Source organism: Trachurus trachurus (genome assembly GCF_905171665.1).
Source record: "Trachurus trachurus genome assembly, chromosome: 3".
NCBI classification, from domain to species: Eukaryota; Metazoa; Chordata; class Actinopteri; order Carangiformes; family Carangidae; genus Trachurus; species Trachurus trachurus.
In genome coordinates this window covers 29330495-29358425 of record NC_139893.1, presented here as the reverse complement: position 1 = coordinate 29358425, position 27931 = coordinate 29330495, and the positions used below count along the sequence as shown (strand labels likewise).

At 41.3% G+C, this 27931-nt stretch overlaps 1 protein-coding gene across 1 annotated transcript in view; it reads right to left on the bottom strand.

Moving 5' to 3' along the window:
- otog (otogelin) overlaps window positions 1–24596 on the bottom strand; it is a gene marked incomplete at both ends in the record, with an annotated part of 53369 nt that extends 28773 nt beyond the window's left edge. Inside the window, 24 exons of the mRNA XM_084001600.1 lie at window positions 1542–1707; window positions 1880–1923; window positions 3002–3076; window positions 4139–4304; window positions 5356–5568; window positions 6118–6242; window positions 7535–7712; window positions 8910–9042; window positions 10371–10516; window positions 11319–11365; window positions 11784–11892; window positions 12110–12235; window positions 12993–13102; window positions 13660–13766; window positions 14222–14352; window positions 15697–15905; window positions 16023–16144; window positions 17564–17721; window positions 18535–18636; window positions 20204–20302; window positions 21278–21464; window positions 23126–23183; window positions 24273–24330; window positions 24521–24596. Coding sequence (XP_083857726.1) covers window positions 1542–1707; window positions 1880–1923; window positions 3002–3076; window positions 4139–4304; window positions 5356–5568; window positions 6118–6242; window positions 7535–7712; window positions 8910–9042; window positions 10371–10516; window positions 11319–11365; window positions 11784–11892; window positions 12110–12235; window positions 12993–13102; window positions 13660–13766; window positions 14222–14352; window positions 15697–15905; window positions 16023–16144; window positions 17564–17721; window positions 18535–18636; window positions 20204–20302; window positions 21278–21464; window positions 23126–23183; window positions 24273–24330; window positions 24521–24596 — 2945 coding nt within the window. The remainder of the gene's footprint in view (window positions 1–1541; window positions 1708–1879; window positions 1924–3001; window positions 3077–4138; window positions 4305–5355; window positions 5569–6117; window positions 6243–7534; window positions 7713–8909; window positions 9043–10370; window positions 10517–11318; window positions 11366–11783; window positions 11893–12109; window positions 12236–12992; window positions 13103–13659; window positions 13767–14221; window positions 14353–15696; window positions 15906–16022; window positions 16145–17563; window positions 17722–18534; window positions 18637–20203; window positions 20303–21277; window positions 21465–23125; window positions 23184–24272; window positions 24331–24520) is intronic.
- Between the last annotated feature and the right edge of the window lie 3335 nt (window positions 24597–27931).

Sequence of the window (27931 nt, the reverse complement as noted above, 5' to 3'; positions counted from 1 at the left end):
GTGACTGTTGTAGTATTTTCATTTGGAGCTAGAAAGCATCTTTACTTGAAGGGATTTGTTTGTTAAAGCAGAAGTAAGCGATCCGGTCGTTTTGGCTAACTTCTTGTCAGCCGATTGGAGTTAGCAGTCCCCGCCCTCGTCATGGATCTATTGGTCCTCGTCCCTACGTCACCACATTCACACGCATCCCTTGGCTGCACACACAGCCCTTCATGCCGTTCTCTCTCCTCATTGGATAAAGGTTGTAGGATACAAGGAAGTATACAAGAAGTTTTCTCCTCGGCTTACAGCAGAGCAGAGGGACTGGGAGACCCGTGTTTCGGACCAAACACTCTATGTAAGTGATTGCTGTCGGAAGATATAACTATTTAAGACTTATATTAACACAAATATTCCGCTTACTTCTGCTTTAAACCTCTCAGTTTTTAATTGTGGTTCCAAAATTTAACACAGACTTAAACATCTCCAACTTGCAGGATATTTAGCTTTTATATGCTCTCTTTTATTTACAGTACATGCTTACATTCAGCTTAAAATATCAGTGGTAACAGTGATAGACTTCACTTGTGCATCTGTCAATCAATTTACGCATCAGGGCAGCTTCTTGACTTATGTTATCATTTTTAGTCTTTTTTGTTGTTGTTTAGATTAATATCTGTTCATGTGTTATGAATAAAAGTCATTCATGATTATTTCATGGATTGTAAAACTATTATGCACATTTGCGTATTCAAATGTTAAGTTCAATATATTTAAAATTATATTTAAGATATTGATACATGTATTGAATTTTCTTCTGTTTTACTTTTTATTTTGTGTTCTTTATGTTGGATTAAATTTCACCCGCTCGGTTTTACATTTTATCTTGTTGCCATGTTATGTTCCTTCTGCAAGTTCTGCAATCGGATGATTATATACTGTACTGTAGCACAAGGCTGCTGTTGCATATCCTGGTTTAGAGCTGCCATCAGTCAGCGATAAACATGTGCAAAAGTTTTATTGCGGAGGCTGCAGCATGTTTAAACTGACACCCACCTGTTCATATTTTCATCAGGATGACTCTTGGTGGATGTTGCAGAATGAAACACCACTTAACCCTCTATTCAGGCCGACAGCCAGTGGGGATTAGAGGGATCGGATGGCTGTAATGGACTCCATCATGTCTGTCCATCATCATCATCTGCTGGGTTTAAGGACTCTTGGGTGTTGGGCAAGTTTTTGTCCAGAGGTTGTAACTTACTTTAATCCCCACATATCAACACGAGTGTCTTTCAAATAACCTTTCTGACCAAGCTGAACAATTGAAAGTGATGTCAGCCAAAATCTCTCAGAAGTAATTGGTAGTGCACTAAAAATTATTTGTTGATGTAAAATGTATTTTGCCAGTGATATTTTCACATCAAATGTCTGTATTTGTCATTGTGCAAAAAAAAAAACTGTACTTCAGTCTGATTAAATTATTTTGTTGTAATTAAGGCAGCCATGACTCTCAATACAAAACTATTGAGTGATTGACAGAAGAATTGCCAGATGTCACTCACCCAGGAGAGCAGGTACATCCAGCCACACAGGGCTCATGTGTCGAGCAGGTAAGGTTGAGCAGGTAGGATTCACAGGTGCGCTCGCATGCCACGCCTCTTCCCGGCAGGAAGCCATCCTCCCCGTCTGAACAGTTCTGGTAAAGCTGGCCTGGCGGACACAACCTGTCTGCAAGAGGAGAAGGAGGAATCAGGAGTGAGCATTCTCTTCTCTTCTGTGTTACAGTGCCCTTTGGTTTAATATTGACCAAAGCATCATAAAGTATCTTCCCACTGATTCTAAGCTTAATAAAAAATAGGAAGACAAGACATTAAAGAAACATTATGAATGAGTGACCTACCACTGTCTGGAGTCTGAGACACCAGTTTACCGTTCAGACAGAGCCTGCGGGGGAAATAGACAGACCTTACATGACGGAGGTAAACACAGACACTACATGATGATTTGACGTAATACATGACATGACAGACAACTACGTCTCAAAGATAATTCTAGTATAATTCTAGTTTCTGTTTGCGTTTTCGTTATGCTGATCCCAGACGGTCAATCCTAACATGTTTAGTCACCCCTTGAACCTTCATTTAACACGGAATCAGAAATTACAATTGTGCACATTAAAGGGGAACTAAGTCTGATCGCTTTTCCGCTGTTTTGCTAACCTTCCTCCTGGCAATGTGCATTTGTTTACAACGATGCCAGCGGGGAAATCAATCAATAGAGTGGTGCATAAAGTTATATATCATATACGTTGTGTATATTTGTGTCATCTTATCTGTTAAAAACAAGAGATTATGGGTCACGGGGTGCATTTGTGTCGTGATGCACAGAGACGAGAGCTGGGACACCGGGGCAGCAGCGCTGATCTTGCAATGTTGTTTTTCAGCCAAGAGACGTTACGTGGAAGGCAGAGAGCCTCCATTCTCTCCAAAGCTGTTTAATTAAGGTAAAAATGTAGCATAGTTAAGCTAGAAATCATGCATATTTCCTCAGGTCAACCAACATTTGTTATTCTCAAAAGAATTAACTTCCTCAAGTTTTAAAGAAAGAAACAGGAAATTGCGCAAAACAAATTGATGTATCTATCAATATCTGTCAAAGTCTTTTGTTATTAAAAGATAGTCTCTCAGGAAACTATATGGAAAGTGTGGTGCCTGTAAAGTTAAGTGTTACAAGTGTTTGAGCAAACTGCCCATATCCAGATCATGACAGCTTTTCTACCATCACTTTTAAAGCTCCTCTGAGGGTTTTCACTGTGTCTGCAGCTCTGGGCTGTGATTGACAGGAGCTTCATGTAACCACAGAGAAGAAACAAGTAGAAACACTGCACAGACGCATTAAAACCTCTTAAATCATCATCATTTAATTAACTATTAGAGGTTGAAACATGAGAAGAAGCTGATATTGGCCTTTGGTTTGCCTGATGTTTTGAGGGTAAAGACAGAGAGCAGGAGGAGGATCTTACTGAACACCTGCTGACGTCATGATCACATCTCCTGCTTCGTAATCTGCTCCCAGGAAACTGCAGGGACACTCGCTCCTGAAAAAAGTCACCAGGACACGAAAACAAAGCACAAAAACACACACACACACACACACACACACACACACAAGACTGTGTCAGATCAGTGATCCAGTTATGTGAATATCAATTCGACAGATGTGGAAGCTCCTGATAATGTCCAACCATTTCTCGAAACACCACATCAGGCACTGGCTCATACAGAGCAGATGCTGCTGAGTTTGTTACTGTGTAAATAATGATGTTTAAGTGGGTCTCATCTTTCCTTCAACAGAGCACTACAGGTCAGTGGACAGGGGACAGATAAGATAAAAATCAGTGTGAGAGATGTTGTATCCATAACCAAACAAACCTGCTTCAAAAAACATCAATTCTTCAGACAAAGTTATTATCAAAAAATAAAAAAATACTACAAGGTATTGACATTGTGGAGAAGTGTTTTTAGCGGTGGCTGAAAGCCTTTGTAACATATAGGCCAGCGGCACACATTGGCCTCTGTACTACAAATTCTTTCTCACTGGTTATCAGATATCTGTGTCGTCCCCGGCCCGAGTGGGAATGAAAGGGGGGTTTCACGGAGAATTCCTTGATGTAACTCTATCACATGGTAAGTAAGGCACTGCGCTGCACTAGGATGTAAAAACCTGGGACATTTAGGAGGAATTAAGCTGCATGTCTTCTAGGGCAGAGCAGGCTGAAAGGGAGAGCTCAGTCACTGAGGTCCTCTGTCTCTGTTGCGTCTGCAGGGAAAATACTGTGCTTTCCACTTAAGGCTGACCCAAACTCCAGAGCAGATACAAATATCACTTTGAGGGGATTGTTTGGGGGGAGTGACTCCAGCCAGTTAAGCCATTTAACGGGATTCACAAGCTTCCACAACACTGAGCTGCTCCGATACGCAACAGAGACAACGGGACGCTGGTGAACTCAACACTGACATAACGAACTTGAACGCGGCATGAGTATCCTCTCCAAACAGTAAAAAAAAAAACATTTGATGTTATACAAGTGTGTGTGCTGAAGTGATACTCATTGAACTTCTCTGCCTTGTTGCTATGGAGGTTGATGAAGATCCCTTACCTGTGCACACAGGTGTGTGTCCGGTGGTTGTAGAAGGAGCCCTGAGGGCAGACGCAGCCCTCCTCACACTCCTCCCCACAGTGCTGCGGGACAGAGAGGGCAGAGCAACGGCGCTGGCAGGACGACACGCAGGTCCCGTACTGCATGGTGGGAGGACAGGTGAGCGCTGCGAGGACACACAACATCAATCTCAGACATGGTCACACAGCAGTGTAGTTTTATATTGACACAAAACCTGTGTTAAGATCTAAAGCCATTACATGTCACCCCACCACGATCACGTTCTGTGTCCTGATGTTCAATACTATGGGGGCTCCCCACTTTTACCTCTTCCCCTTTCACTCTTGTTCTTTATGGGAGATTGTCAGCATTTAACAAGTTACGTTCAAAAGTTCCATTGCTGGATTAAATAGTGTAATTTATTATTACTCCAGTATAATTACTGTTTATCATTAGTCACTAGAATTATAATTGTTTATTTTGAATGAGCTGCTGACAAGTGACTAAGTAAACTTAAAACACATGATCACATTGGACTGGACGATGTCCTGGGCCTCTCCATCTAAACACAACAAACAAATCTATACTATCTGGTTACACTTGTTACCATTTCACCAGCCTAGTGAAAAAACAGGCGAAAATGTCTGTTTCACGCACACAATTTCATTTCACTCACATTTCAACACAGCTTTTCCCACTAACATCTGCAGTAGAGACATTTGTTTGTTTGCATCATCACGTCTGAACCTTGGGTCCCCTATTTATGAGCAGTTTCTGCTTCTTTGGGGTTCCCTTTCATGTACATCTGTTGCAACTGCTCATCTGTAACACATTTTCTTTGTACATGAATAAAATATCTGAATATCTAAAAAAAAATATCTGAATATCTATTAGCTGGACAGTTTGTTTGAGTAAAGTTTGTTTGACAACCCATGCATGAAGAGACAGAGTGAACAGTTGAGAGTTAATTTGTCCAAACGGAGCCTTGGAACCATAAGAAATCCCAAACTTACATTTCTCCGAGAGATTTCAAGAACTCAAACTGGGATAAAATATGATCTCTAACTTTGTTAAATATCTTCTGGTGGTTTTCTGAAGGTTGACTGTAGCGTAAAGTAACACTAAGCTTGAATTTGCTTGTGATAAGAAATAAAAAACAAAAAAAACATGGAGGGTGAATTTTGGGAAAAACAAAAACATCCTCCCTGAGTACTCACCACAGTCGGGTATCTGTGAGCGAAAGTCGATGATGACGGAGAACCTGCGGCAGTGGCGAGCGTAGTGGGCCAGAGCGGAGCAGAGACAGGGCGTCCCGCACTTACAGGTGTCTGAGCGACACTGCTGGTGGAAAGGTGTCGGGCTGAGGTACTCGTGGCAGGCGGAGAACAGGTCCTGATTCAGTACGTCACACATCTCTGAGGCGTAGACCACTGAATGGGGAAAACCAGCAGGTCACCATCAAGTTACCGGTGAGGGTCAGACTGGTAAACTGTAAGTCCTCCAACAATTATCAGTTTGTGGAGAGCTTTACTGTCTTGTATTAGCCTACATGTTACGGAAAGTATAAGTGTACTAATCTTGGACCTCAGATTAACTTTTGCCTACCAGTCACTCTGTGTAAATGGATGTTTCTGATAAATAAAAAATGTAAAAAAGCAAAATACTTTGCCAATTGTTTCTATTTCTATAACAAGTTAATGAATCATCTCCAAACTAAAATTTGCTATAAACTGTGGAAGACACAAATTAATTGATTTGAATTTGATTTGAAAATCTTTAATGTCCCCGGAGGACAATTACGAATGTGAGTGTGAGCAGAGTAACCTCACTCTGAATTCAAATCATCCTGCAGCTGCAACGGAGGTGATTTGAGCTGATGTTAACACACAAGATCACAGGCATGTGTTGGGGACATAAATGCAGTGAAGTTCACAGGTATAAAACTGTGAATGCAGCGAGGAGAAAGAAGAGGGACTGACCGGCCTGCTGGTGTGTGTCACAGGGGTCGAGCTGAGGTGTACTCAGAGTGGGAGAACAGGCCGACGACACTCTCCAGCCGTTTCCAAACAGCTGAGGAGTGCTTTCTATCATGCCCGACGGAGATCTGCAGGAAGACCAGCACACAGACTCATTCACAACAACAGTCACCAGTTAACAGACTCATTAGTCTCACTTTGTCCTCTGAAATCTCTGACATGTTACTAGTGTGTGATTTCTCATCTACAAGCTACAGTACTTCATCAGTGTTGAGAGCAAACCCCCAAACTCACATTAGTCAGCATTGAAATCAATACAAACAGTCAAACTATCGATCCTACAAATTCATGAAATGTCTGTTTGTCAGGCAAGTGTTTACGGAAAAAAGTTTCTAAAATGGATTTAAAGACATAGAGCATAAAGACATAGAAATTAGGTGATTTTTTTTCGAATACACTGATCCACATCTGGGACGATTTGATCTTAAAAGCTCAGCTTTAGATGTTTTGGTCTGCACTGGACTCTTTATAATATAAAGATTTTTAAACAATGAATAATATACTTAAGTTTATATATTATTCATTGTTTAAACACTCTAATTCAAACTGAGCTCTCGAAGTCACTGTACTTACAATATTAATCAGACAACCATTAAAACCTTTCCTCTTTGAAACAAGAATAGTAGAGAAGAGGAAGCACCTCTTGTTCTGACTCATCTGTTTGTTTTGGGGGATAAACGTGCAAAGTTTTAACTATTACTACTGAATTACTACTGAAAAACTACTGCAGCCTTAAGGCAAGTACAACCACAGAAACTTTGAAACAGCAGAGGTCAGCGCTAAAAGGAAAAGTTTAAGACAAAATATCAAACGGGGCCTTTAACTGGATCTTTTCTGGTCTTTCAGGCTTCAGGCAAAGTGAGTTCCAGTTTTCTCTCTGGTAGCATACGACCACTTTAGTCACTAACTGTGATGTATATCCATTTACAGCTGTGAGACAACATCCGCCCTTTATGGTCGGCCATTACGACACGGTACAGTGGAGCCCCTATTCCACTAACAGTAAATTCCTTGTTGAAGTGGTGTGTCCAGTTGGGTGCTCATCTGGCCCGCCTAATAGAGCCGATCAGAGAGCGAGGCTTTTGATGCCGAGCCGCCGACCAGTGTGCATTACAGAGAGAGTGAGTGTGTGTGTGAGTATGAGAGAGAGAGAGAGAGAGAGAGAGAGAGAGAGAGAGAGAGAGAGAGAGAGAGAGAGAGAGAGAGAGAGAGAGAGAGAGAGAGAGAGCAAGCACTTCACCACTTCACCATCACCTCCCTCTCTGCCTCTGTAACAGGAGTATGTGCTTTTTTTTTATTGGTGGGTGAGTCGAGGGGCGGGGCTAACCAAGAGGTTCAAAGTCTGTTGGCACACACTTACAGGAAGTCATCTTGAATGTTGCCGTTGAAAGTGCCACATAGCCCCACCGTGTCGTCCTTCCACAGCTCACTGGCCTGAACGTAGAGACGAAACTCAGTCCAGCTGTACTGCAGATGCAGGCCAAACGCCGTCCTCACCTGCAGGAACATGGACGACAGCTCCTGGATGTGGAACATGTCTGCAAGACACATGGGAGGAGGTCATTTAGGCTTTCAGCTCATATGAGGTTAAGTTAATGTAAGCAGGTTCAGCCTACACTGTTCAATCAATTCTTCTTGCTCTCTGCAGATGCATGAGCAGGACTTGACTTTTATTACTCTATGCTTAGAGCTGTGCTGTGTCACGCTAATACAAACAAAACCTTTCCTGCTCTGGCTGCATCACATTAAAAGCTTTTTGCTTCATCAAAATAAATTAGTTTATCACAGAGTTAGCAGGGCACCATGAGATCACCAGAGTGTATAAAAGGTTTGACATAAACACAGATGGATTAATTGATTGAGTGTTTAAGGTAGTCACCGATCAAATGGACAAAGTATAGGTTGTTGAGTTAAAGCAGATATCAGCTTCACGGCCGTTTCGGCTAATGCTGCGTTCAAGGCAGGCTTTTGAAACCGTAAGTTACAGCTTCAAGTCACAACTACGACTTGGTAGCGTTCCAGGTAACCCGTAGCTCGTGTTTTTACCATCCTGTTGTCTGTGAAAGTTCCCTATAACGGCCACTCGTAACTTCCGACCCGTGAACTCGTACCAGATCGAACTGGTATGACTTCACAGGAAGGAAAAACACAAAGTACGAGTTTCTTTGAACGCACCATGAGTTAGCAGCCCCCGCCCTTGTCAGGCATCAATTGGTCCTCGTGCTACGTCACCACATTCACGCGCATCCCTTGGCTGCACACACAGCCCTTCATGCCGTTCTCTCTCCTCATTGGATAACACTTGTATCCCACAAGGAAAATTTTCTCCTCGGGTTACAGCAGAGCAGAGTGACGGAGAGACTCGTGTTTAGGCTGAAATACTTCATGTAAGTGATTGCTGACGGAAAATAGGACTATTTAGGACTTATATTAACAAAAACTTTCCACTGATATCTGCTTTAAGTGTTGTTTTTACTCCCTAGGGACCAAAATGTCAGATTATTCTCACACAATTCAGCACAAAACACACAAAAGGCTGTTGAATAGATCGACAGAGTGACGCAGACATTGCTGTGAAAAGAAAGTAATGCTCAGTTTGTGTGACACAATGCAGTTGAGTATTGGGAAAATTCCTGTTCAGTAACAAAGCTGTCACAATTCCTCTCCTCCATTCCTGCCATGACCGCAGAGGACTGAAAGACCCCAGAACGTGGTAAAAGATGAAGGAGGTTTACCATCAGAGTAGGGCAGGGAGATGCGGTACTGCCCAGCCATGAAGACCTCACCAACGTGACTCAGTGTTATCTCCGTCCTCGGATCCTCGTCAACAACCAGGGTAACTGACTGGATGCAGGCCCCATCCAGGTTCTGCAATTCAGGGGAGACGGGTTCAGAAACCATGACAGCATTTTCCCAAACAGCAGCAATCACACTACAGGTCACACAACATGACTCGCAATATTTTTTTGTTTTAAAATTAAAACAAGAACAACAGCAACATCATCACTGTGGTCGAGGTTTATAAGACCCAATCAGGATCCGACCATGGGTGATACATTATTGTCTGTGTTTCTTCCTGCCCACACTACAACGCAACCCTGGAGTTGTTCAACTATAATCGGGTTTGTAGCTTTGCAAAGTCTCTGTTTTAGGCTGGGTGAAACCTTTATGAAGGATAAACTGAAAGTGAAGCTGTGAAGCTCAGTGAGAACAGAGCTAACAGAGTCCAGTGATAGTTAATCACTGTGAGGAGCCATACACACGTCTGTTCTTCTGATCTATTCAACACACTAATTATAGCCTCCTGAGGTTTGTTTAAGAAATTTAATTATGAAAAATTCTATTGCGTGACCATATTTTACTGTTTTGATTTAAAGCACATTAGTGTGTCATGTAAATACAAGTTCTTGAGTTCATCACTATAGTAAAGGTATGATTAGTTCCTCTGCTGTGTTGGTGACAGTACGTAAGTGATCTGCCTCTATGAATCGTCTCTTTCATAAGTGGCAGAGCCCCATAGCCGAAAGGTTTTAGCACCCACCTCACCCACCCCTCCTCCTTCTACTCTTCCCATCATTCACCTCCTGTTTTCGCATAACCTTCTCTCTGTCCAAGTCCCCCACCCCTCCTGTCCCTCTCTTCACTTCCCTCTTCACTACAAAGCCGTCCACAGCTCTGTCAGTCAGGCCAGATAAGGTAATCCTGTTCAGTTGGCTGTTAGGGGTCTCAGGCCTCTGCTCTGATGAGTGGGACATCTTATATCTCGCCTCCTCCCCTTCACCTCAACCCCCCCCCCACCAGTTTTTTGAACAGCTCAAAGGCTGCTGGGAAATTGGAGGCTCGGAGAGGAGAAGAAACTCTCAGTCTTTTGTCGCTTTTCATGTTCATTATCTGCCCAAGTTTGATCGAGACGTTTCCTCGAGGCGTTCGCTTGTCTAAGCCGCAGCGTGGCTCATCAACAAAATGACCTGTGTTCAGCGGGGATTATTGAGCACTTAAATAATGATATGATCTACATGACAGACAAATTGCATAAACCTGTAAACTGAGCCAGCAGAGCACTTTTGATTGTGAAGGCTAAAGTGAAGGAGCTGTGCAACAGGTGGAGAGATGTTTTGTTCAAAAGCAAAAAAAAAAACTCATAACTGGGACATTTTTTAATTAGATATAAACAAAGCAGATTAAAGGTTACTCACAGCTCCACAGGGGGCGTTCTGGACAGTGACTGTGAACTTCCCTGAGTTGCGACTCTTGGCGAGGACGTACTGACATGTTGCAGGGAAGTTGTAGATTCGTCCGTCGAAGGTCTGAAAATACATATCGCCAGTGACGGAGCACTCGCCTGTGGAAAGAATGATATGTCTTTTCACCTATTTCCTTTGTTCATCTTATTCAATCAATCAATCAATCAATCAATCAATCACATGCATGTAGCATGTGAACGTCCACTAGGCTTCCTGCTCTCCTGAAGATGAGTCACACAAGAACTCATGAAACAAGGGTAAATGTCAAACTTCTATAATGTTTTCCATCCTTCGATGCTGACGGATTCTCTTTTGATTATGTCACTGTGTAATGGCATCGAACCAGAGCATTAACACCTCAATTAATCTTCATTTGCACAAGTTATAATCCAATTAACAGTAGATGGAAACACAGTAATTAGGAGGATATTCCATGATAATTAGCATTTAATTTTGATTGTAATTTTATGCATTCTCCTTTCTTCCCTGAATAGGTTTGGTAAGGCAGGTGCTTTAGACAGAAAGCTTCTTCTTTTCTTGTTCCCTAATAAAGAAGCCTCCTCATTGCTTGCCTTGCAAGTTCTTCTTTTCCTTCCTTCCTTGCAAGGAAAAATTTCTTTTCACTTAGAAACAGCTACTTTCGTTGTTGACACACAATTAGCAGACATGCACAGACACTTAAATTATCAGGCAATTTTCCTTCCTCAACCTTTGTTGGGTTAGGGTTATGGTTTCTTGCATTATAGTGAAGATGAAAGAGAGATGAACATTGAGGTTAGAGGAAAAGATTACTTTTTATAAGCATCTTCGGTTTTTAATAAAATTAAATGATCACCTCATATCAGCAGGTTTGATTTTATAGCAAAGAGGATAACCCCCTACAGATAGAGGCTCACAAACCTGGGCAGCTGTACTCGGTGCAGTTCCACACTCCACCCACGCATGTGCTGAAACAGAAAGCAGAGACATCCGCAGGTGGCTCTGAAAACATGAAAGGCTAAGCTAATCAGCAGGATCACTGACAGAAACTGGTCACACTAAGCCCAGGTGGTCAGATCTGAGAAGATTAAAAGACTGCATTGAGTCTCCAGGACAATATGCTGTTTTTTAGACGTGATGATGACGACATGTAATGCAACAAGGTCTCACAACCACCGACCTATTCTTCATTAAACGTCCAATGGCAGCCATTGAAATTAGGTTATTGTGGAAAACAAGAAATGTTGGTATTTCTCACTGAGAGACATTATTGAATTTGACAGTAGAATAGTATTTGAACAGGTAAATCAGAGCTGTAATCCAGCTGTTTAACCCTAACCCTTTATAATGGCACAGCAGGTGAGAGAGAAATTAAACACTGCTCACCAGTTGTTGCATTCCTCCTGCAGTGTTTGTCCAGTGGGGTAAAACATGCCATGGTACTCACAGGGACAGTCAGAGGGCATTACACAGCTTCCGTCCTCATAGATCAGTCCTGAGGACGAAAAACAGCAGAAGCATATGTCAAGACAGGCCGAGGATTACTGTCTCATACCAACTGGAGTTACCAACATAGGGAAATACACTAGGTGGAGGACAGGATTTTTCATGCATGTGCATTCAGTTAATAATCAAGATGTTTCAAGGATGTAAAAGAAAAGTGATGATAGGAAAGAAAAAAGTGGATTTCTAGTGCAATGGACTGAACTCACCATCTGGACAGTAGCATCCGTCTAAGCAGGCCAGCTTGCTGTCAATGCATGTTCGCTCCAGGTTGCAGGACTCTGGGCAGCAACTAATGCATTCCCTGTAGTTTAGACCTAGAGGACACTGCTTCACTGGTCGCAAAAAATAAACATGACACAGCTGTCAAAAATTTCAAACTTTCTACAGCAAAGACTGACAGATTATACGTACTGAAATGAAACCACTGCATCACATTTCGCCACAGCTAATGGTTTCTTTAATTGACCGTTTGGTCAGAATATCCTTACTGTATCTGGACAGTGGACACCATTGAAAGTGCTGAATTTAAATGATAATTCTGTTTCTTTTTTTTGAATAAACAGATATAAACATAATCAATAAAACTTAGTGGATAAAAGTAATGTACTTACATTTTGTAGCTACACATTACAGATTAAAAAAAAAAAAAAAAAAAAGTGTGCTATTCCTGCAGTTTCATTTGACGTCCTAGCCATCTACCTGAAATTGCTGCAAGGTGCCTTGGCAACAGTTGTTTAGCAAATATTAGGTAGGCTATGATGAATATCTAATCTTTAAAATAATTTTAGTAGGTGTCCAAACACCACTGAAAGAAAAAAAAATCAGATTTTCGTTATTTCCACTGACTTATTTGAGGCCCTTCAGCAAGTAAGCTAGCAACTAAAAACACAGCTGGAGATTACCTTAGCAAGAGTTAGCTAATAGTTCTTTAGCTATTGTTAGGAAGGCTGCTATATGCTGTTCAAAATAAATAATTTTGTTAATTGCATTTTGAAATCTTGCATAACATACATATTCTCTCCAAATGTATTTCTTTGGGTGTAGTTATTGACACATGTTTTCGGCAGCAAAACACCTGGAACCACGTACCACACTGAGGAATGTGCTGCCTCCAGTCGTGCAGTGGGTGGTCAGCGTGGGCACAGGCCCGGGCGTACTCGCTGAACACCTGGCATACCACATCACCGTTGGGACCCGACCTTCAACAGAGAAACAAACAGAAAAGGACGTTTTGAGAGGGGCCAGGAGAGTTGAGGCCACAGAGCCAGGTACACTCAGAACTGACTGTGCAACTCAAACAAATATCTGCCCACGAGCTGTGTCCATGATGGCTTTAAATGGAAAACTAAACCCGAAGAGTTTGTTGTGGTGTAGGCAGCTGTATCTGAAACTGCAGAGACAGAAACAGAAGAATGAAACTCTTCCAAACCGGCCAGAGGCGTGATAGACTGCCAAGGCCGATGTTACTTGCAGAAGAAGGGCACCTTCAGGATCATGGATTAAGGCCATCAATCTTCTTTGTGGACATAGACAGAATGGCAGAAATCTTAAGACACATCTCAAATGACCACAATAACTTACCTGACATGAATGTCCTGTGGAAAGTAACTGCTTAATCTAGTTTGGCACCAAGCAGGTCTTTGGATATTTATTTATTTCAACTTGTTTTTTTCTAAATGCATTCCTCTCTGCAATACTAGTAAAGGAGGCACCAAAGCCAGAACTTAATAAGGTAGGTGATGGGCGTTGTTCTTACGTGCAGAGGTCGTTGGAGCAGCTGGCCATGTAGGACAGTGGACTGACAAATTCATGGCAGCTCTCAAATGGTGGATCCAGAAGCATCGCACACACCTCCTCCACTTTCTGCAGCCACAAACACACACACATATACAGTTTTTCACTCATCACTCAACATGGTCATTTACAACTAAAGACACAAAACACAAAATCACGACAATGTGATTTCTGGGGCCTAAATAAGCTACTGTTTTCCTTTAATTAATCGAATAAGTTAAGCTGCATGATAAATAAATACAATTAAAGGATAAATATTATTAAAGTTTTATTAGAAACAATGGAGCCTAATATATTTGTTCAAACATATACAATCAAGGAACTAACTATTACTCTGTTATGTCATCTGAAATACATCTGAATTTGGGTCCATAACTTTCAGGTCCAGCATTGACTCTAAGCTCCACTGCCAGTTGCCAGTTCACTTTATTTACCCACAGCGTCACTGACATGAGCCCATTGTCAGACACATCTCTGTGTTGTTTTTATTGTGCTTGTTAGTTATTTTTCTGCAGACTCCCTACCACGAGGACATGGGCTTCAACTGCAGCACAGGGTGAAGCGAAGCCAGAGGGCACCATGGGACATCGGGCCTGGTGTGGCTGCGTCTCCACCCAGCTATTCCCAAACATCTCTAGGTCATGGGTCAGCACACCTGGGAGAGACAGAAAGTGAACTGCTATAATGGAGAGAGCTGTGAAGCAATAGCAAGAACAAGTTGTATTTATTTACTCCAACGTGCAATATTTTTCAAAGCATACAACATGGAAATGTAAAATATGGCATATATAGAGGAATATGTTGCCATGTATGTCATATATAAGGCAATATCACATATATACATCCAGTGGATATATAAAGATATCATTTTATAACATATATGATATAGCCATTGTAGAGTTTGTATACATCTTTGGAAAATACATAACATACATAATGAATCTTTGTGTCATGTTTTGATCATATATGTGAACACATATGCAGATGTGTTTACATGTAAATCATATATACTAATACTACATAGTACTTATGTTATTTCTGAGATATGCCTGTCTTTTATATTTCATATATTTATTTTATTTATATTACATATAAGATATTAACAGTCATATGCCACTGAGCTTTGTTGTACAATATGAGCTATGCATACAAATAACTATGGATATACTGTAAACTTACTACTACCATATAAATAGCTAAGATCCTTTTGACGCATATATGCAATATATGTGTGTGACATATATCATATAAATGTGAATAATAGACTCCATGTGTTATTTACATATATAATGTGCATTAATTAAAAATACATGTACTATGTTTTACATTTATATATATGCTATACATTTGCATAAAGGATACAATAACTTGCCATGCAGCCACAGGATGTAGTTTATCTCAGTGCTTTGAAAGAATTATATCACAAGACTTGAATGTCATGAGTATTAATCAAGTGATGCACATTGCACAATCTGAGAGACTGGTTGGTGTGAGGCACAAAAAACAACCTATTTGTTTTTCTTCAATTGAGATGATTGTGTCACCTGGGAGATTGTTAACTAAAGATAATTTTTATTAAATAATAAAAAAAAAAAGTATCAGGAATTTAAAACATGACAGCTTAAAGAGCTACAAATGATCAATGGGGACTCTTTGTTCTGCTTATTGGTTATTTCTGTCATCACAGCTACTGTACTTGGACTTCCAGACTTGCATTAACCTTTTTGGTAATGAAGTAAAATGCATCCTCACATGGTCGTGTTGATCAGATTACAATCTGTCTGGATGTGTGTACACCAGGATTTGTTTGTGGTTAAGTGCTGACTGATTATAATCTGATCCAGTTGGATTCAGGTCTCACGCCCCACGGGCAGATTTTACGAGCGATAATTCCAGTAAGCGACTAACAGTAAGTCTTTCTGCATTTAAAAGATTTTAGCATGAAGCAGGATCTAACTAGGTTTTAACTGTCAGACATGATGGACAGACATGATCCTACCATAGCTGGTCTTCAGGTCGTCCTGAACGTCTGCGTTGAAGTTACCGCACAGGCCGCAGGTTCTTCCAACAAACTCTGGGCTGAGTTTGATGTAGACTGAGCCACTGCGTCCGTCCCAGGCCAGCGTGAAGCCATGCTCCTGCGTCACCAGGACATACTGCGAGATATGCTCCAGCTGCAGGTCATGTATGTGGTAAGGCAGCTGCAAACTAAAGACAGAGACAATGAATCCACAGTGAGAATGGATATGCCACTGACCTTTGAAATAAACGACTGTCCTGATGCAGAAATAAAACATTTTTGATGCCTTGTGTTAAACTGCTGACCTTTGGCCTTTGAAGGTTACGTTGGTGGCATGCAGCTGGACTTCACCCTCCCACGGCAGGAAGATGCTGACTGATCGTTGGCAGGTGTAGGGGGCGGAGCCACAGTCCGGATCATTGTGGACCTGCAAACAACAAGATGCTACTTGAGCCTGTTGGAAACCAGAATGAATTGTTGCAACCTGTGGGTCAACAGCGTGAGGACATCTTGCATGGTCTCTAATCTGGAGATAAATCAGAACTCATACTCCCGTACAACAAAGTTTCTTTTCACATCTTTCTTCATCTATCTTCATGTCTAACATATTGTCAGACCATTTTGCAATGGGATCAGTTTGTCCTTGAGCTCAAATGAACATTTGTGCAAAATTTGAAGGAATATCCTTGAAGGGTTCTTGAGCTAAGGCGTTAACAAGGCAAAAATCATGTTGTGTGTGGCCACTGTGGCCCTGATCTCTGACCTTTGACCCCCTAAAATCTCTCAATCCTGGTGAGTGTTTGTGCCAACTTTGGCGCTTTCTGCCATGAAGTTCCATCTTTACTTTTACTGAGATACTGTTCCCATTGGAGTGCAATGGCTGGATAGACAACATGACACAATAGGCAGCTAGACTAAAGCAGTTAAAATAGATTAATCCATCCCTGAAAACAGTCCATAATAAATTAGCAGCACTATGCACCAATATCGTCAGTCACAGCAGTTTTCTATGCTGTATATGCATGTCAGTTTGAATGATGTCTGTCTTTAGCAGGAACCAACGGGCTTGGTGCCACAGAGAAGGGATTGAAATCACAAAGTATTGAGAGATGGACAGATGTTTTTTGACATTACACCTTCTCATTTGAAAACTCTGATTTTGATCTTGTTGTGTCTGTCATGTCTTTCTTGTGAACAGCAGGTACAAATACTGAACCAGTTACTCCAGAACTGAAGCTCCCTAAAGGACTGGTATAAATGCTGAAACTTGACCCTAAAACACACACACACACACACACACACACACACACACACAAGCTTGCCATCTTGAAGCATTCCAGAGCAAGGTGTGGTATTGACTACTACAAAAGAAAATGTCATCTTATTCTGGTCTGACATGTTGAGGCTGTCAGATTTTATCAGTGCTGTTCTGTATTTTACTTCTGCTCATGAAATGCTCATTGTTATCAATATTGGTATTAATCTTCTATCAGTAATCATAATGCATAAGGCTCCTTTCATGTTCCCTGGCTGGTTTGGTTTTCCCATACACCGCTACAGTATCTGCTGCCTTTTAGGGGAACAAAGTCCCAGTCTGTTGCAGATGCTTTCAAGGCATAGTGGGTAATTGCAGTATTTAATGGTAATTGACTCTAATAACCAGATAGCTTTCACTAATCTTCAGGGTAAATCTTTTCCTCGGGCTCGGGCTGAAATCAGTGAGGAGAGTGTGCTTTAGAGCAGGAGCCCAAACTTTCCTCGACTGGAAGCGTCGAAGCGAAACCTTCTGGGCAGCTTCAAGTCTGGAGGATTTGTTTCGTCCTGGTGCAGACGGGTCTGGACTGACCTGGACAACGATGCTGGCCTGGGTGGTGTCCTCGCAGTCCCTCAGCAGCGTGTATGTGCATCGACCGGGGAAGTAGTAGTAAAGGCCATCAAAGGTCTCAAAGTTGTACTGACCCCACGTCCTGCAGGTCATCTCCCTCTCGAAGCCAGGATTTGGAACTGGACAAGAGGAAGATGGTTATGAAATTATGCATTTACCTCAGACAAGAGAGCTGCTACAGCAAACACTCCATCAATCCAGCTTCCTCAATAATGAACACGATTATTTTCTCAAGAAGAAAGAAATGAAGTATTAACTGTTAAATGGTCTGTTAATCATTTTTAGATGTAAACAGTGGATCAGTGTGTTTTTTTTTATTTGGACTCATCCTACTTTCAACTGGATTAAATCAGAAATTGGGTTCAGGATTAAACAATGAGTTAAAAGAGTCTTAAAAGAACTTAAATGTTTATGCAAAAATGCAAAGGATTACTGCTCTATCAACTGCGCTATCAAGAAAATGACAATGAAGTAACCTTGTAATGCAAGCACATGTAATTATCTCCTGCTTTTAAAGTGTAAGATTTGGAGGTAAATCCCTTGTTAGTGAAAATGAGACTCTGTTAATTGGGCATTTCGTTAAGTACATTTTCAATTTGGAAGGACCAACAAGTCCACACCCCTGTGCACAAAATGAGCAACCCTTAAAAAAAAAAGTTTTTTCCTTAATTAAGTGCAGCATTGATTAATGTTTCTGCACATTACAACAGGACAAAAACAAATGAACAAAAAAGTTAAAATTTAATCTATTTTAATTGGCAAAGCTGTTACTATTTTTCACTCATCTGTTTTAATTTCACGCTGTGAAGATGACTCCTGATGCTGTTTCAAGTTTATATATTATAACGGTTTAAGACAATTGTTTTTAAAACTTTCAAAGTGAGTGAGATTGTAAAGACTGTAAAAAGAAGAACATCAGGTGTGTGAGTCACCTGTCTGACATCTGTGTCCTGTGGCCTGATACAAGCTGCAGTCACACATCTCCGTCTGAACACACAGTCCACCGTTCAGACAGGGAAGGGCACACCGCTCCGCTGAGAGAAAACAGACACACTGTTACTGCTGGTGCTCATCTGCAACGCAAGGCATCATTTAACGTTTCCAGGGTCTTTCATTGATACATATTTCAGCTATATCATCTAAATTTCACCTGAATCTGACTTAAATTTGACTGTGTCAAATGTCAGAAACTGTCTCAGTACATCAAGGCTAGATTACCAAATTGGCAATTTGGGCAAATGTCCAGGAGCCCCAGACCCCTGGAGGTCCCAAACAGCAGTACTTCATCATATCATTTGTGTCAACAAAATTTGTCTCTCTTTTTTTTGTCCTGAAGAACCACTGGAAAACATGAATGACTTAGAGAGTTTGCAGTCAAAACTTTAAGCTTAAGGCGCCATCTGTCTGCCCCACCCCCGACTTATCAGCACTGTTGAGTCCCAACAAATGTTCCAGTCACTGAACGCACCACCAGACACCAAACGACGGCTCCTCATTCTGCTGTAACAACATCTGCTCAGTGGGCTTACAGCATGTCTGCCCAGTCAGCCACGTCCCACTCAAACACAGGTATGATAAGGAGGTTTGTGCTGGGGATGGTTGGAGGGATGGGGGAGTGGGGGTAAAGGGTATCGATGAATGAGATAAGAGCTATTTTCCTTCTGTTCACTCTTACTAGGCGAGTTAAACACAAGGCTCGCCTGTTTCTCTGATGAAGCTACATTAGTCAACTCTCAGGTGCTAAATTCAAATTCGGCTTCAGGGTTCAATACACTACAGCGTAAGAAAACATATGCAAAAACACAAACATGCTACAAATTCAGGAAAACAACAACATTAATTTGACAATGAGCTGAAAAAACTCACATCACAAAAGTGTTTCTGGAGACACATAAAAGTAATGGACCTAGCTAAAGGCTAAAGCTAAGCTCATATAGCTCTGAATCATGTGATTTTGACATTATGATAAACCAACCAAACTCACCTTATTTTTAAACACCACTAACAGGTTGCCGTCTTCACAAGTTTCCCAGTCAAGAAGCATTGAACAAAAGTGTTGCATTGACCAGAATTTGTAGCATGTTCGTGTCTCTGCGTGTGTTTTCTATATTTCCCTTGCTGTGGCAATCTCTGAGCTTCAAGCCAGAACCACAGCTGAGATACACGTATTAATCAGGGACTTCTGATATCTCTGCACTTTATCAGCTTCACTGATATTTCTGACACCTTTTTCCCATACATTTATATAATGTCTTTCTGAAACACAATCTCTCTCTTTCTCTCTAACCCCCACACACACAAACACAGACCACCTCATGTGATTACAGTTAGAGATGTTTTCAGTTGTAAGCATTAGTTTGAGCGGTACTTTTAGGCTGCATATCTATCTAAGCAGGTAAAATCACCATGGCAACCTCTGAGGGCAGGCTGACACACAGGTGTTTTAAATCAGATTATTAGAAGCATTTGGACATTTGTGGTGATTATCACCTACTTTACTGTCAAGGTCCGACACACACACACACACACAGACAATCACTCATGTACTTGTACACACAGAGAGTGGTATTTCGCAGTATCTGTATCACTGTATAAACCCACCTGAAATCCTACGACGGGACAACCTCAGGGCTTCCTTCGCCTGCCTGGTGAGTAGTGAAATATTGACTGGACGTTCCTCTGGTGAAAAGTCCCCACTTGCTGGTGACACTGGACCATGTGATGATTGGTTTGGTAATTCTGGGCTAGTTAGGGGTTGGTCGAATGGTGTTGCACTTGACAGTGAATGGTTATGAGACGTTATGCTGTGTGATGTGGTGGTGGTTATTGATTGACCAGTTTGTGATGAATTGGTAGGAGAGTGATGATGTGATGTTGAGGTGAGCAGTGATTTGTTAGATGTTTCTGAGCCAGTTGTTGATTGGCTTTGGGGTAATTGGCTTTCTCCTGAATGGTCAGATAAGGTCTTGGATGGCGCCTTGCTCACTGGAGGGTGACTGACTGGGGCAGTGATTCCTGGTGATTGGCTGGCTAGTACTAAAGAAGTAGCTGATTGGCTGGATTTTGGTGTTGCACTGGTTGTCTTTGAGCTGCCAAATGGTTTTCTGGCTGGTGCTGTGCTTGTTGGTAATTGGTTAAGTGGTGTTGTTCTGGTGGCTGATTGGCTGTTTGGTACTGTGGTGGTTGGTGATTGGTTAAGTGGTGTTGTTCTGGTGGCTGATTGGCTGTTTGGTACTGTGGTGGTTGGTGATTGGCTAAGTGGTGTTGTTCTGGTGGCTGATTGGCTGTTTGGTACTGTGGTGGTTGGTGATTGGCTAAGTGGTGTTGTTCTGGTGGCTGATTGGCTGTTTGGTACTGTGGTGGTTGGTGATTGGTTAAGTGGTGTTGTTCTGGTGGCTGATTGGCTGTTTGGTACTGTGGTGGTTGGTAATTGGTTAAGTGGTGTTGTTCTGGTGGCTGATTGGCTGTTTGGTACTGTGGTGGTTGGTGATTGGCTAGGGACTCCGACCTTTGTTGGAGATTTAATGGCAGGTGTCGTGCTGCCTAGTCGTTGCCAGCCTGGTGCCAAGGTTGTTGGTGATTGGTTGGATGGCATTGTGTTGCCTGATGATTGGCTGGGTTGTGTTTTTCTTCTTGGTGATTGGCTGGTTTGTGTTGTGTTGCCTGGTGACTGACTGTCTGATAGTGTTCTTGATGGTGTTTGACTAGCTGTGGTTGTAGATGACTGGTCCGAACTGAGGGTCCATGAGGGCGTTGGTGTCCTCACGTTGGACGTCATGTTGGATGTAGTGTACTGGCCAACCAGTGGACGACCGGAGGAAGATGTATTGGTGTCTAATGCGGCAACTTCTGTCTGGACGTCCTTCAAAGAGAGAAATTCCATCAACAGGTAACTCATACACAACCTCACAGTCATAATATGATCCTAGCAATGTCTCGGAGCTTCTTCCAACCAAAGATATTAAAACTGACATTTTCACATTGGAGCTGTACACTGCTAAGCCAGTGGATATTTTTAATTAATCCTATGAGTTTCATATGATATCAAGCAAATCTGAAAAAGAAGCTCAGCTCTCAGGTGACAGATTAATAAAGATTTGATTAAAACATAGGACACCCAAAACCTTCACAATTCTGTGTTTTGTTAAGGAAAAAAATTCCTCTCAGAATTATGTAGGTCGTTGCCAAACTAGAGTCCCGACCGGTGAAGATGGAACTAAGGCAGCGCTGGGAAAAGAAGAGGCTGGACAGAAAAGACCTGTCATCCACCCTTCATTAACGACTCCTCTGTGACTTCCAGCCCCGCTTTCCCATCCAAGCCGCCAACCCCACCCCACCCTACCTGCCTTGTGTGTTTTTGTGATCTTTTTTTCCTGTGATCTGGCAAAATTAAAACATTTTTGAAAGAGATCTCAGAGGGATAAAACACCAGGGGGAAAAAACAGGCTATCTGGAATATTTCTGGCACAAAAGTTGTTAGATTTTGATACTCCTCAGATATCTAATGAAATCTAGCAGCTTTGGTTTAAAGATTTTGGCAAGCATTCCGTTTCTACAGTTTGAGCCTCCCTGGATTCTGAGTTCTCAAACCAAATCTTCAATCTCAAAAAGTGGGGACAAAGCAGATGGCAGAGGTGAAGGGTGGGTGAGTATAAATTATGATCATATCAGTAAAGATGTTGAAACTGAGAAGGTCAAACACGGACACAACCCAGATGCACTGACTGAATTGTGAGCGACCCATCGTGTGCTAAGAGATCTAACATGAGATAGAGCCACTCTCCATACCTGTGACCTGTGACCTGTGCTACTAATTGCTTTGTTCATTTACCAGCCACCATAGTTTGGGCAGGATTCTCACGCCTCCCTGAGCCAAAGGAAAACCAAACAAAAGGAGGGACAACATTCAGGTTGATGGAGGCTCTGATACAGGAAGGGTGAGACAACAGAGCAGCCACTGTATATCCCTGCTGGGACTCCCTTACACGTCTGTTTCCGAGGGAGGGACAACAACAAAAAAATGACGCACAAATTTTACTTTTACCTTACATGCTGATGTAGGGAACGATTGCATAAGTATGTTTGTGTATCTTTATATGTCATCCAGATTCAGTTTCAGCCAAAGCACTTGGGAAATTTGTATTTTTTCCTAGAGGTCAAAGTCTTTACAATAAAAACTAAACCATACCTCTAAGGTATCAAAATATGACCCCGGAAATCTCTATGGTGCATTTATCCTTCCGAAAGCTTGTTGAAAACCTGCAGCTACCCCTCATATGATTGCGTCCTTGTGTATATCTAAATGTATATAATTTACTGTACATCTATACTTAAACAGCCACCGTCTGTGACTCTATAAGCAAATAATGAAAATACTGGATGTTTAAAATGGGAATACTGAGTCCAAATTATTCAAATAAAAGCTTCTGAGAGGTTTATGAGTGGTGCAGATTTTTTGGTCATCTCTGGCTGAGTGTTTTGCCACCTAAAGCAGCTCCATCAGTGATCAATGCGGCTGCCTACCTGTCCTCCCTGGGAAGCGGTGTCCCATTTCTGCTGCTTTATCCTGCTGCTCCCGCTGCTGGGACAGAGAGAACAAGGAGAGGTTTGTTCCTGCGGCAGCCCCCCACCAACCACCCACCCAATCCAACCCCCCACAGGACACCACAAACCCACCACCAACCAAACAGCCAACAATAAAAAAGTTAAATTAAATTACAAAAAAAATAAATAAATAAAAAGCTACCGGCCAACCAAACAACCTGTTGTCAATTAGTGAGTAGTTTAATAATCAATTAATCAGCCACTATCATCTGGTGTCAGAAACTACTGACCATCGCTCATTTTGAAATAAATTCTGAAATATTCACATTGCATGAGCAGAATAGTTAAATTTGCTTAAAAACATAATCCAGCACTTTAGCCTCTGACATTAATTCAGATCATGTGATTATTACAATTTCAAATGATTATAGATCATATCTTGTGGGAATATCCTTAAGCGCTGTGTAAATGATTTAATCACTTCAGATTCTCATCCATCACTCTGTAACATCAGGGAAACACCTGATTGATCTCAAAGTTCATTGCGCAACAGGATAATGAGTCCAATAAGTCCAATGAGTCCACTCTCAACCAGAGACATAAATAGTTGTCTTCAGAGACAAGAAGAACAAGGAGTTCTGCAACAGCTGGTCTAGTTCCCAAAGAGCCCTGATCTCAACATCATGGAGACAGGCTGGGATCATATGAGGAGACAGAAGACTCTGGGACAGACTAAATCAAGTTCCAGACTAAAATTAATTAAGTTCCAGACTAAAATAAAGTTCTCCAAGATCCTGAAGCAAACTAAGTGCTGAGACGTACCTGAACAACAGGTGAACTGAGGAGAACAGAGACAGCTTCAATGGCAAACACTGGTCTGATTTAGGTTTGTGTTAAGTTCACTGACAAGAACTGTTAGACTATTATTATACTAATTTATAGTTTACTATTAGTGACTAAAACTTTTGCACACAAATGTAGTTATGCAGGTATGTAAAAAAAAAAAAAAAAAAAGGATATCATGTTAATAACACCAAACTAAAATAATACAAATTATGATAAAATAACAAAATGATCAATTGCTAAATATTAAAAGGAATAATACATTATAATAATGATAACTCACTTATTAAATTCATCCCAGTTAGAAACGTTCACTGTCTCAACACCCCAGGAAAGATGAGCTGGAATCAAAATAAATATACAGAGAGAAAATTAAGACTACGAAATAAAAAATTGATGTAATTGGAGAAACTAAATAAACAATCATGAGAAACAGTTTAAACAGCTGAGCTTCCACATAAAGCACAGGTGGAAGATAAAGTAGCCTTCTCTGAAACTTCTCCACTTTCAATTAAAAAAGAGGCGACTCACCTTGATAAATTAGGATAAAATACAAAGATAATAATTGGAGAAGAATTTTCCAGCTACGTCTGAAATAGGGATCCATTCGTGTTTCGCGGATCCGCCGCAGTCAGTCGGGTCTGGGCAGCATCACCTGGTGAAAACCCTCCGGCTGGACTCCCGCTGCTCCCTGCGCTGCTCCATCCGGCTCATCCCCGAGGCGGCCCGGCGCGCGCCTCAAGAACCGCTGCACCTGCTCATTAACATAAAATATGCTCGGGTGGGCGGGGCCGAACACAAACTGTGAAGGTAACGCTGATGACAGGGTAGGAGATCAAGGATACCTCCAAATTTTACTAGGAACATTTAATATTCACAAGTGAAATAATTTTCACTACAAACTTTCAACTTATTATTGATACATTGTTGGTTATAAACACATAAGCGATTTATGAAGAAGTCAATAATCCGACTTATTGATCCATTTTTCCAAGTGTATTTTTTGGTCACTTTAATTGAGTGGTGGATGCACATTCAGACCTTTCATAGGTGTTGCGTAATGCATTCACGACTGATTTATAAGGCATGACTGAGCATTCATACATCAGGATACATTGCTAATAACGAACTGGGATTTTTTTTTTTTTTTTTTAAATAAAAGTCCACTGATTGCACCTGGAAATAAAAGAACAAAATATCCCTTTTAAGCATTCATTTACAATGGTTCATGAATCGCTTATGAATGTTATTTTGTATGTCACTTTGTAATAGGCTATACAGTCAGTGAAGGCATCATAGCTATTTGTTAATTCATGGATGGTTTATGAATGTTACTTTGTCACATTACTATATACCACTTAAATGGTTGGGTAACAGGAATGAAGCAAACAATGTATACATTTTGCATATGACTTTAATTACAGTGTAGCCTAGTTGCTATTTTGTCCCAGTACTTCCAGGTGCTATAAAGGAACTTTGATGAAACATCTGGAGAACACACTATGCATTCGCAGCTGTTTTATGAGGCCTTCATGAACCATTGCAATAGAATACTGAACTGGGGGATATTGTTCTTGTATTTCCAGGCGCAATTAGGGGACTTTTATTTTGAAAAAATGTCCTAGTTCGTTATTCCATAGCCATGTAACCTGATGAACGCTGAATGTTATGAATGCTGAGTCATGCCTTATGAAGCCGTCGTGAATCTACACCTTATCTATGCGGCCACCCGTCAAGTAATGTGTTACCATTTTTTTTCTTTTGTTTAAATTTTATGTAGGCTATTTGAGCTGATTGTACAAATGTTAATTTGAAGAAAATGTAGGCTGAATAAGAAACAAGTTGAATTTGATAATAATATATTGATGAAAAAAACACTGAACCCAGTGAGGAGGCTTCTAGTCTTGAAATAGCAGGAATCAAACCTGTGTACCGGTAGCCTATTACACCTTTTGAGTCGTGGTTAAATGGGGCAGCAGCCGTGAAAACAGCGCCCTCTCCTGGCTCACAATAAGTTGTGCATCAAAAGAGCCTGTGGAGGAAAATTATCCTAAACGCACTTCAGTGTAATTCCTAAACACCGATTTACCCACCAACCTTATGTCTCTACAAGAATAAAAATTAGAGAAAATTACTGTCATTTTTACTTTGCTATTAAACAGGTGCAGCCTACAGTAGTTGAAAGTCTGTTTTCTTTTCCCCAAACTGTTCCAGCCTGTTTTGTGTGGTGGCCCTGAAGCTCAATGCACTGAAACTTAAGAAAACACATACAAAGAAACAAACGCTACAAGTTCAGACAAGAACTTCATCAATTGACAACACAAGTGTTTCCACAAATGAACAAAGACAATGTCAGGTGTACTTTAATCCAATGCCTCTTGACTTTAGAAGTTGTGAACACAGCTACCTAACAGTGTTTGAAAATAAGTCATCAATTTGTTTGGTTTTAATATAAAGTCAATATCACACAATTCAGATATTGTTGCTAATATTGTTAGCTTAGCATTACTCTTTAGCCAGGTGTGTCACTTTTTTGTGTCCAAGGAAACACTTCCTTTGTGTTGGGAGTTTTGCATGTGTGGTCAAACTAATGAAGTTGTTTTCTGAATCTGTACTACATTTGTGTTTGCATGCGTCTCCTTAAGCAGCTGTGCATCGAGCTCTCGGGGCCATCATACCAAACACCACTTACCCGCTGTGGTCGCTGCTCAGGTGAGACGACCTGACCTGAACTCAAACACATGACCTTCTGGTTCGAGACAGGAAACACAAAACTCAGGAGTGAATCCCTCACTTCTGGTGGTGAATGACCCTGGAGTCACCGGCTGCATTTGCATGTGAAAGTCCGGATTTAGGCAGGAGAGAAACTTCCTGTGTGCGTCCGTCTGTCTGTCCACTGTCTGGGTTAAAAAAGGCCTTTGACTGACTGAACCCCTCAGAGACCCCCGACGGCCTTTGTGTGGCCCAGCTGGGAGGTGTCTGCTTTCATAAATGGAAACAGGACCACGGGAGGAACGAAGGAACAGGTCGGGGTGGGATGGAGGGAAGTTAAAGGAGTTTTAGAAGGAACCTTTAAAAAAAAAAGTGAGTTCTGATTCCTCTGCAGTGTCTCAGCCACCACTGCTCCAGCGCCTCCTCTGCACAGACATGAAGGCATCTCTCCTAAGCATACAACACATCTCTCTCTCTCTCACTCACTCTCTCACACACACACACCACTGGACACCTGGCGCCTGCTTTGTGTCCTGCAGACAGCTCATTAAAGCTCCCATGAAATGACTGATTGTCTTCCTTAGATTTATGTTTTCTGTATTAAGTTAGATGTTGCAGCAGCAGCAGAGCTGAGATGTCAGATCTATCTTTAAGTTATATGTAACTTTTCCACATTAATATGTCAAAAAATATTTTTTTTTAAATACCATGTATAACAATTTTAACTTGCACACTCAATGAAAAAGGAGTTTGCCTTTTTGTTGTGCTGTCTTAATGTGGAGCAACAAATTACCTTACATCGTAGACTCCTACTATCCGATGGTCAGTAACCAAGTAGTACATCATCATGCATTGCGCTTGCACTGAAAGACAGAAAACCAGTGCAGAGAATGACCCAAAGAGTTCACTACCTCTTACTACTTACTACACTCAATCCTGTGACATTGAGTTATTTCAGACAACCTTTTTTTTTTTTTTTTTTACAAATCATCTAGCAGGAAACATGAACCCAATCCTCCTAGGACATATCTTTTTATTAATATGTCCTCCTCATATGCATTAATAAGGGCAAGATACTGTTGTATATGACAGTTTCAGCTTGGGGCTTCTAATAAACTGAACTGGGCGAATGTTCCTCTCTGTTGTACCTGTGTGAAAAGGCCAAATAGAAAAAGAGACACTGAACACAGAAAGTTTAAATTTACATCTTTAACTCGTTGCTAACAGCCC